Source organism: Nomascus leucogenys, chromosome 19 (genome assembly GCF_006542625.1).
Source record: "Nomascus leucogenys isolate Asia chromosome 19, Asia_NLE_v1, whole genome shotgun sequence".
In the NCBI taxonomy this organism is placed as follows: domain Eukaryota; kingdom Metazoa; phylum Chordata; class Mammalia; order Primates; family Hylobatidae; genus Nomascus; species Nomascus leucogenys.
Window position 1 is genome coordinate 69,931,757 of NC_044399.1, and position 9,835 is coordinate 69,941,591.

The 9,835-nt window shown below is 51.2% G+C and overlaps 3 protein-coding genes across 12 annotated transcripts in view; 1 reads left to right on the forward strand and 2 right to left on the reverse strand.

The window, feature by feature from the left end:
• Positions 1-6,449, reverse strand: part of CHD3 (chromodomain helicase DNA binding protein 3) — a 54,548-nt gene extending 48,099 nt beyond the window's left edge. For all 8 annotated transcript variants that reach the window (XM_030800288.1, XM_030800277.1, XM_030800278.1 and 5 more), the window contains exons 1-4: positions 6,119-6,449; positions 5,935-6,011; positions 5,590-5,808; positions 4,853-5,024 (exon numbers count right to left, since the gene is read on the reverse strand). In XM_030800288.1, coding sequence (XP_030656148.1) covers positions 4,853-5,024; positions 5,590-5,808; positions 5,935-6,011; positions 6,119-6,278 — 628 coding nt within the window. In that variant the 5' untranslated portion in view covers positions 6,279-6,449. The remainder of the gene's footprint in view (positions 1-4,852; positions 5,025-5,589; positions 5,809-5,934; positions 6,012-6,118) is intronic.
• A 72-nt stretch (positions 6,450-6,521) lies between these two features.
• NAA38 (N(alpha)-acetyltransferase 38, NatC auxiliary subunit) lies at positions 6,522-7,727 on the forward strand. 2 transcript variants are annotated; one of them, XM_003274636.4, is made up of 3 exons: positions 6,522-7,029; positions 7,214-7,397; positions 7,569-7,727. In XM_003274636.4, exons 1-3 carry the CDS (start codon positions 6,949-6,951, stop codon positions 7,679-7,681), a joined length of 378 nt encoding a protein of 125 aa, XP_003274684.1. In that variant the 5' UTR covers positions 6,522-6,948; the 3' UTR covers positions 7,682-7,727. The 2 variants fall into 2 exon arrangements, with proteins under 2 accessions (XP_003274684.1, XP_012356916.1); XM_012501462.2 differs by having other exon boundaries at positions 6,522-7,397.
• A 585-nt stretch (positions 7,728-8,312) lies between these two features.
• On the reverse strand, positions 8,313-9,537 carry TMEM88 (transmembrane protein 88). 2 transcript variants are annotated; one of them, XM_012501575.2, is made up of 2 exons: positions 9,123-9,537; positions 8,313-8,641 (listed from the first exon to the last, which is right to left on the reverse strand). In XM_012501575.2, the coding sequence occupies exons 1-2, from the start codon at positions 9,330-9,332 to the stop codon at positions 8,330-8,332; spliced, it is 522 nt and encodes a 173-aa protein (XP_012357029.1). In that variant the 5' UTR covers positions 9,333-9,537; the 3' UTR covers positions 8,313-8,329. The 2 variants fall into 2 exon arrangements, with proteins under 2 accessions (XP_012357029.1, XP_003274682.1); XM_003274634.3 differs by having other exon boundaries at positions 8,313-8,967.
• Between the last annotated feature and the right edge of the window lie 298 nt (positions 9,538-9,835).

Below are 9,835 nucleotides of genomic sequence, written 5' to 3' on the forward strand. Positions count from 1 at the left end.
TTAGCCAGGTATGGTGGTGCTACTCTGAGGCAGGAGCATTGTCTGAGCTCAGGAGTTTGAGGTTACAGTGAGCTATGATCACACCACTGCACTTAAGCCTTTACCCCCATCCCCACTTTGATGGATTCACTTCACTTATTCATTCACCAGCATTTTGGGTTTTTCTTTTTAGTGCTTCCGGTGTGCCTAGAATACCTAGTACTTGGGGTGCATATCCATTTGTATTTTGAATCCTTAATCTTTGGCTTCCAGGATAAAGATCAGTCAGGTTTCTAATTCTGTGTGCTTTCTTCCAGCCAAACCATGTACTCTACTGACCCATGATCAAGTGGCCGTTCTCCCAACAGCAGCCCATCCATGTGGCCTCCCTAAACTTAGCTGTGGGGCTGGATGCATTAACCTTATCGTGATGTATGATGGGATGTTATAGTATCAAGACCAAATGATGGATCCCTTTACTCAGCTCCAAGGTACAGCCAGATTAACATTTGGTAAAGTAGTAAAACACTTGAGACTTGTCATAAATTTAGCCCCAAAGGTTAAAGTTTTAGGAATTTCTGCCATGGGTTGCCATGGTTCTGCCACAGGTTGAGGCAGACCATTGAGACAGATGCCAGAATATTGGGACTACATTGTATTATCACTTTCGATATTTTACTTTTGAGGCTCTTTAAATTATTGTTGTGTATGTGTGTGTGTGCGTGCTATTTCAGGAGTAGGAGTAGGGGATTGGGCTATTTGGAGAATCTGATGGAAATTATAGCACCGTTTTCCAAAAATAATACACATCCACAGACACACACACACACAGAGTATTTAGAAACAGTTTCAGGATGGCCAGGTTAGTAATCCACCTGTGACTTGCTGTAAGGGTAGAAACTTTTCTATACCATAACTTAAGCCTTTATCATGTACTATGTTCATTTATCTTTTCGTGTGTGCATGCTTTATCCCAGTGAGTAGGCAAACTTCCTACAAGGAACATATGCCTCTTTATGACCCCCAGTAATGTGGGCATGTAGGGACCTCACCTGTGGGAAATCTTGCCAGTTGAGTCCTTTGAAGCTGCTGTGATTCACTGAGGACGGCAGCCTTCCCTTCAGCATTCCATCCTTCACCCACCACCCTCTAACACAAAAGAGATTACCACAAGAGGACTTGGACCCTGCATTCATGTTCTGTTTGTTTTCTGGGTTTTAGGCTAAAGCATTATTTACATACTCCTCATGCAAATATCCACTTGGCTATTTAGAGAACAAAGCAGTGCCTATTGGAAAGATTTTTTTTAAGTATTAATAAATGAATGCATTCTATTATTTTAAAAATTTGTTACATCTTTATCCCTTTGCCAGCTCCATACTTTGCCCCATAACTCCCATACCTGTAATCAGGACCCCCTTTTGTTCTAGCCCATAAATTCCTAACTGCACTCCTTTCCTGCCATGTGCTTGTGAGAAAAAAGCAGGCATAAACCTAATGCTAATAGAATGGTGGCCACGTGGTTTTTCCTTGTTTTCTTGTCCTTCCTTCCCCCTTATAAATCTCCAAGGGCCACCTTTCCATCCTAACTTTGGAAGGGTTTTCCCTCCCGGCTTCTCCCTGACTCTATAGGTAATTACAGCCACCTGGTGGCCATATGGGGAAATGACAGATGGATTGGCCCCAAAAAATCTGGTGAGACCCTCTTTTTTTTTTTAACTTTTTTTTTTTTTTAGATGGAGTTTCGTTCTAGTTGCCTAAGCTGGAGTGCAATGGCGCTATCTCAGCTCACTGCAACCTTCATCTCCCGGGTTCAAGCGATTCTCCTGCCTCAGCCTCCCAAGTAGCTGGGATTACAGGTGTGTGCCACCACGCCCGGCTAATTTTTTGGATTTTTAGTAGAAACAAGCTTTCGCCAGGTTGGCCAGGCTGGTCTTGAACTCCTGACCTCAGGTGATCCCCATGCCTTGGCCTCCCAAAGTTCTGGGATTACAGGCGTGAGCCGCTGCGCCTGGCCAGAGACCATATCTATGGAATAACTTTTGGTTTTGGATATTAGGGAAGCAAGGAAAGTGAATCCTATGGATAGAGACTATAGCACAGGAACCAGACATCCTATTTCTTGGTTCTTCCTTGCCTACTAGGACACAACATCCCCCCCACTAGGTATAGACGGATGAGTTCACTTAACATTTGAGTTCATTCAAAATTTATTGAGCAGCAACTGTGTGCTCAGCAATGAGAATATAGCAGTAAGCAAGATGTGAACAAGATCTCTGCCCTCATGAGCTTACAATCTAGCAGCGCAGCCAGCCTATTACAGCCATAATTTTACAATTGTAATAAAAACTCTGGAAAATGCATGGTGCTAACCAATTTATGAGAAAGTCTTGACCCACCAAGAAATCAGAAAAGACCTCCCTGAGGAAGGAACATTTAGGATCAGCTAGGTGGAAAGCGAAAGGAAGAGTGTTGCAGGCAGAGAGGACAGTGTGTGAGGGTCTGAGGCAAGACATGTAATGAACTGAAAGCTAGTGTGTCTGGGCCATAGAGAACAAAGAGGGGTGTTGCGAGATGAGCCTGATTTATACAAGGTCTTTGAATTTAGGACTTTATTCCAAAAACAGCTGGAAGCCACTGAAGAAGCTAAGGAAAGTTCGATGTTTAGGTTTGTTTTTCATAGCTGACTCTCATGGCAGCATGGAAATCAGAAGTGGAAATGGGAGAACAGGTTAGGAAGTTTCCATAGCAGTTTAGATAAGAGGTGATGGTAACTTGGAGAAAAGAAGATAAGTTCCAGAGATATTTAGGAGACAGATTACACTTGATGAGTGACTGGATGGGTGAGGAAAGGGATGTGTTTTTAGCAGGAGGCATTGAAGTAGGAGTCTCTGGAAGAGGGACAGGTTTTGGCAGAATGGGGACATCCTGTAGGCACAGGACAGGCCCTGAGGCTTGCACTAGAGGAACAGCATAGCTTTCATTCTCAAATAGTTCAGGGTTTAATTGAGCAAACAAGGTACACATAATTGCAGAGTTGCTTAAAGATCAAAATGATCGATTTAGATAATTCATGGACTCCTGCATTCCATGGGGTTAGATTTAAACCCTCCATCTCACAGTAAATTCAGATACTGCTGAAGCCAACAGCAATGTTTCCACCTTTGTTCATGCCTCCCAAAGCCCCTCAGAAAACACCTATATAGCCCACCAGTATCTCACAGGGGCCACCTTCTCCTGTGCAGGGCCCTGGTGTCCCCTGCCAGAAGACACACTAAACTCTTCCTGATTTGTTTTTTGCTTGCTGCTGCCAGTAAGTTCACCTGTGTGTCATTCTCAAATCTCCCCTCCTTAAGTTAAAGGAGACCAAATCTAGCCATGACCCCCAATAGTGGTTCTCTTTTGGTCACCAGGAGAGGTTTCTGACATAGTTAGCATCTCTCTTTACATTACCCCTGTCAAGGTCCCTCTTTTGGAGTCACCATTCTGCAACCCTGTCTTCCTCATCTTCTCCAAGTGGCAAACTGCCTCCTTTTTCTCCCTCGCCGAAGTGTCACTAATTTGCCGGCCTTTTCCCCACTCTAGTTTTCCCCCAAGTTAGTAAATACCCACCTCTTTGCCCCAAAAAGGTCAGGAGGGAAATCTGGGGTATGGGATTAACAAAGAAGTAGCCCCAATAGCTATTGCTTAACTGACACTTAGCCTTCCTTGCCTCCTCTTCACCACAGGAGAACTCTGCAAACTCCCTTCCAGAGACAATAACTGCTAACTATACAATAGGACCACAATTTCCTATTGTGCAGGGATCCTAGGACAAAGCCACATCCCAAATACTTGCTGAGAGCAGTGGTTACAAATGTTAACATGAGATTAGACATTGAGATGGTCCCTTTCTATTGAGAGAACATGGACTTTGGAGTTGGGCAGACTTGAATTTGCATTCTGGCTCTAGTGGTTACTACCTAGTGTGGCTTTGAGCTATTAAACTTTTCAAAGTTTCAAAGGACTTATCTGTAAAATAGTAATGGTAATCTACCTTATGGAGGTAGTTGTCTTGAAGAGGCTATTTGGGAGGCTGAGGCAAGAGGATCACTTGAGGCCAGGAGGTTGAAACCAGCCTGGGCAACACAGCGAGACCCTGTGTCTACAAAAAATTTAAAAATTAGGCATTGTGGCATGCATCTGAAGTTCCAGCTACTCAAGGCAGAGATGGGAGGATCACTTGTGCCCAGGAGCTCTAGGCTGCAGTGAGCCATGATTTTGCCACTGCACTCCAGACTGGGTGATAGAGCAAGACCCCTTCTCTAGCCTGTATTGCCTATAATGACGCACTTCCTTTCTTTCCCTTGGGTTTCAGCTGCCAAACACTCTTCTACAAGTAAGATAAGCCAGCTATGTATGGTCAAGGATAAACATTTCCTATTCCTGTCTTTGTAAATCCCATCTTCCCGCAGACATCTCATTTCCATCATTGCAAAAAAAGTCATTCCATCCCTCACCCCTGTAGAACTACTCTCTCTTAACTATCAAACAGTTCTGCCTGAACTCTGACTATCCTCTTCTACATCTCCCTAAACCAAGGTACTTGATCTTCTTGTATCATTCCTAAAGATTAATTCACTAATTTACTCAGAGCAAACTGTAATGAAGGCAGGGAATAGGGCCTTTACACTTCAGAAGGGCACAGGCTAGCTCCTAGAGAGGAATGGAGATCTAGGTCCAGGCACCCCTCGGCCCCACCACTTTTCCTCAAGGCACAGAAAAAGCCAAACTCGAAATATGTCTTGAGTCTCCATGAATGTACGTCTCCTTTCCTACAACTCTGTGAGATCATCATTGAAGTACAGAAGTATTGCAGGTGTGTGAAGTGTACCGTCCATATTGAGATAGTCAAATTCTTCCTCCTCATCCCGGATCCCATTCTCTTCCAGGGTAAAATCCATGTTCAGTTTCTTCCCTTCATATTTCCACGTGTAGCTGGCAGCATGTGCGTTATAGGGGAGATAGCGGTGTAGGATTTCCCATATGGACTCCAGAACCCCCACCTGGAGAACATAGAAGTACCCCGCCCCAGAATTCTGGATGGAGTATACACATACACACACTGGGATCAAAGAGCCTCCCTTGGCACTTTGGACGGAGATAGCAGCTTCAGGTACTCTGCGGCCCCAGAAAAAACGCTGAAACTCCAGCATGCAATGAACAGGCCCTAAAGTCCTACAGATCTCAATGGCAGCCACTTCTAACTACCAGATGGCCATAAAGGGTCAACTGTCCCCTCACTATATCCATGCAATAGAGTAGATTAAAAAGAAAGTTCAATTGCTGTCCAAAACGGCGTGTAAGAGCTTCGAAGGACCACCATCACTAAGATACATGAACTGCTGTTCCCGGGCTTATAAAGGAGTCTCTTGTCCCCTTGTGACCCAGACACTCCTAGAATTCCCAACCCTGGGGACCTAGGTGCTGTGCTTTCCTCAGTTGCCTCAATGTAAAGGACAGAAAATACACTCCCAGCGGTTATGGAAAAAATGTTGCCCTGAAGATCGGCCTGGAGATTTGCTGGAATTCCCCATTCCTTCTAACCTGCTCCTTGTCACCAGTTCTCACCTCCAGTGTGTGCTCCTGCGACGTGAGCGTGTTAATGATGCGGATGCTCCGGGTCTTGGCAGACAGCCGCCCCACCTCATAATACGACCCCTGCCACCAGGGCTTCCCAAAATCGTTGGCCCAGTCCGAACAGGGCAGCTGAGGCGGAACGTGCACAAAGCGGCCCCACGGGGTGCAGTACCTCAGGCAGCCGGTCAGCGGATCTATGTGCTTGCGGATCTTTAAAGGAGGGTTTGGGGCGAGGGGGTCAGAGCAGTCATTAGGCTCTGGCTAGCCTCTGCTTTTCCTTCCCATCCCCGCACTCCATTGCCTCTACCCACAACCCCAGATTCCAGCATAACTCACGTCTCTGGTCTTTGGATCAAACCAGTGGCTGATATCCTGGCCTGCAACTTCCACGATGGGTTTCAGCAGCAGGTTCCCTTGAAAAGAGCAGCCACTGTCAATGCCAGCTCTTCAAGAACGAGGCAAACGCGCGCGTGCACAGACACACACACACTCCAGCCCCGGCCCAACGTGTGGCCCTTACCCTTGTATTCCTGTGCCAATGACGTTAGGTCGTACACGCGTCCCAGGTAAGATACCCAGAGGTCTTCGGGCCTGTTATGTTGGGCCACCTCCGCCGGCGTGAAATAGCGACGCTGAAAATACTCCAAGTCTGGCCCAGCCACCAGGCCCCGGCGCGGCATGGCTCTTGCTCTGTCGGTCACTGGATCTCTTGGTTACTCCTTTGCTCCTCAGCACGTACTCACTACTACTACGACCTCCGTCGCGTCCGGGAGCCGAGGGGAGAGCGTTTATCCGCTGACATGGAAACCATTGTCCTTTTCCGGCCACCGTCCACTGAGCCAAATATCAGGGGCGGGGTTTGGACTGCACGTGTTCACGGGAAACGTAGTATGAGTCCCGCGTGGGGCATATAAGGATCAAGTAATAGAGTTGCGCCGCTTTCAGGAGTTGGGGGGCGGGGTGCAGAGAACGAAAACGCTCCGTTTTAATTCAGTGGCCTGGGCTACATGGGATAGTTAGGACAGACTATCTCGCTGAGACAGAAAAGGGAGGAGGCAGTATGAAAAAATGTATTCTCGCTAAATTCCAGAGTTTCTAAAGGATGTGTAAGAAACTAGAGGTAAAGGTCTCGCGATATCTTAAGACATCCGGCGTAGTACGCTTCAGTGAGCCACAGCACCAGAGAAGTAGGAGAAGCTCGCGATATCTCTGCCGTTGCCGAGGAGACTAGGAGGGGGAGGAGAGGTGATCTCGCGAAAGGAAAGAGGTCGGAGCGCTCGCGAGATCTCGGACCACCCAACCTGAAAGGTGCTTAGGAAGTTGAAAGGCCCAGAGGAGGCCTCCGGGCAAATGGCTGGAGCTGGACCGACCATGCTGCTACGAGAAGAGAATGGCTGTTGCAGTCGGCGTCAGAGCAGCTCTAGTGCCGGGGTTAGCACGGGCTCTGGTTCTGGGACTAAGGGGCAGTCAAGCAGCAAGATGGAGGGGGTGGGGAACTGCAGCTCCCGGCAGCCTCTGGGCTTCGTGTGAGCGCCCCGCGGGCCGCCGGGAGCTGTGGTTCCGCGGGCGGGCAGCCGGGGCTGCGCGGTCTGAGCGCTTGTTACACCCCGCGCAGGATTCGGACGGAGAGCGCGAGGACTCCGCGGCTGCGCGCGCCCGGCAGCAGCTAGAGGCCCTGCTCAACAAGACTATGCGCATTCGCATGACAGATGGACGGACGCTGGTCGGCTGCTTCCTCTGCACTGACCGTGACTGCAATGTCATCCTGGGTTCGGCGCAGGAGTTCCTCAAGCCGTCGGGTCAGTGCCCGGGGAATGCACACCCGCCTGGGAATGTGGCGGAGCCTTACGCAAGGCATTTCCCCTTAAGGGCCTGGCTGCAACCCTTGCTTTCTGGGGCTCATTTTCGTGGCTCAGAGGGGTGGGACTGATTCTGGCCTACTTCCCTGATGCTCTGATCCTTCTTTCCAGATTCCTTCTCTGCCGGGGAGCCCCGTGTGCTGGGCCTGGCCATGGTACCAGGACACCACATCGTTTCCATTGAGGTGCAGAGGGAGAATCTGACCGGGCCTCCATATCTCTGACCACGATGGCGCATACCTTTCAGACTTCATTAAACTTATGACCGAATGGGCCTGTGTCTGTGTGTAGCTGGGATGCCGGTGCAGGGTAGCACACCCCATCCCTAGAGGAAAGGGCTCATCTGAAGTCGGGAGCACCCTCAACCCTCCACTCCCAACCGAGATGTCCAGGGGTGCCAAAGGTTCTCTCAAGTTCAGGGGTAGAGATGGGGGACAGGGCTGAATGACGGACCAACAGGCCCCAGGGTGGGCCCCTGCATCTTCCCTCCCACGCTGCTGCTCCAGAATTGTGGCGGGAGGGGGTGTCATCCTGCTCCGGAAGGCCCATTGTTTCCCACCCCGGCCTGGCAACACCGAGTTCCTCTAAGCTGGGGTCAGAGAACGGGCTCAGGTCCCCAAGGGGAGCAGGGGCAGGCGGTCGAGGCTGGGCCCCCTCCACTCTATTGATGGGGAGGTGCCTGGGGTCAGGAACAGATCTCTGAGGTCTGGCCAGGAAGAACGGACAAAAGCGATAAGGCCAGGGGGCTGAAGGATGCTCCTCTCTACTCATTTGTAGCCCTGGCACATGTTTCCTGTTCCTCGGCACAGGGCAGGGGTGATACTACTTGTGCCACTCCTCTGTTCGCAGAGCACATTCAGTTAGTTAAATCTTTATTGATGCGTGGGCACTCCTTCCCCTCCAGCCCCGTCCCCCAGCCCCGGAAATACTGGAGGAGCTGCACCATAAAAAGAGGGCACGAGATTGTTGTCCCATTCACGACGGGGCTGAGGGGGAGGTGTGCAGGTTCCAGCCCAGATGTTCAGGATTGAGATGTGGGTAGTGAAAGGAAAGTGGGTTTTCCGGGATGTGGGGGCTTTTCTCAGCATTGGGTCCACTGACGCTGCTGCTCCCAAGAGGATGCTAGGACTCCGATCAGGCAGGGGTGGGGGCAGGGCAGGTCGGAAGATGCCGGGCTTCAAGTCCTTGGGCCGAATAAGAGGGAGGGCAGCCGTCAGGGTTGTTCTTGACTCGAGGGTCATTAGACCCAGACCTTTCCTGATGTGGGAACGGCCTGGGACCCGGGTGAGGCCCGGATTTGCCGCGGCTGCGGGGCGCGCCGACGCCGATAAAGGGCTCGGCTGTAGGGCACGAGGCAATCGGCTAGGCGGAGGCGCAGGCAGAGGCGGCGGTAGCTGGCCAGAGCAAGCACGAGCAGCGGCACGAGGAGCAGGAATCCGGTGACCAGTAGGGCCGTGAAACCGGGGTCCCGCAGGTGCGCGGTGCAAGGGGGTGCCTGGGAGCGCAGGAACTGTGGGAGAAGAGGCGTCAGGCCCAAGCCGACCGGGCCATACTGTGCACGGGGTGGAAACAGCCCAGGCGGTTGAAGTTGTGGCCCATAGACCCCACCGCCAGCATCACCACACACCAACACTCACACACGCACACCCCGGGGCGCACGCTTACCTGAGAGTGGCAGAGGAAGCCGAAGCCCAGCATGGTGACAGCAGGTAGCAAGATGGTCCCTAGCACCAGCGCCAGCAGGAGAAGATTGAAGGCAGCCACCAGCAGATTCTGGGCTGTTACAAGAACAGCGCAGGCCCAACAGTCCAGGGGGTCCCGGGGCTCTGGGCCGCCACCGGGAACAGCTCGCTGTGCCCCGGGGACATCCGCCATGGCCCGCCTGGATCCCGCCCGCCTGGGCCGCTGCCCTTATAGCCCTCTTTCCTGCTCCTCCCCCGGCCCAGCCTCTCCCCACCCCCCTTATCCTGGAATGCGGCTCTAGGATTAGGCACCCCCCATCCCGAGAAGCGGACCAGAGCCCTGGACATTCCACAGGCGCCTCCGGGGAGGGGCTCGCCCTCGCCAGGGTCTGCGGAGTCCTCCCCATCAATCACGGTCTTGCAGCCCTCCCGGTACTCAACCTGCTATCACCAGCCGTTAGCGAAACAGGATTTTTTTTCTCCGTTTATTTTTAATATTAATATTCTCACACAAAAATCACCGAAAATAGGGATAGGGTTGGGAAGACCCCTCTGCCCCTGGGGCAGAGAGACAGTGCAGTGCGAGGGTGCGGGACTGTAAACCCCCCACCCCTCCGCAGCCCCAGCGTGGAGAAAAAACCACCAACAAAACGAAAATAAAGCCCCAGAGAAACTCACCCCGGGGTGTCCCTGCCC

Coding starts and splice junctions, on each gene's coding strand:
- NAA38 (XM_012501462.2), top strand. CDS start 6,989: ATGGCTGTTGCAGTCGGCGTCAGAGCAGCTCTAGTGCCGGGGTTAGCA. Junction 7,398..7,568: donor GGAGTTCCTCAAGCCGTCGG/GTCAGTGCCCGG, acceptor CCTTCTTTCCAG/ATTCCTTCTCTGCCGGGGAG.
- TMEM88 (XM_012501575.2), bottom strand. CDS start 9,332: ATGGCGGATGTCCCCGGGGCACAGCGAGCTGTTCCCGGTGGCGGCCCA. Junction 8,642..9,122: donor GCTTCCTCTGCCACTCTCAG/GTAAGCGTGCGC, acceptor ATTCGGCCCAAG/GACTTGAAGCCCGGCATCTT.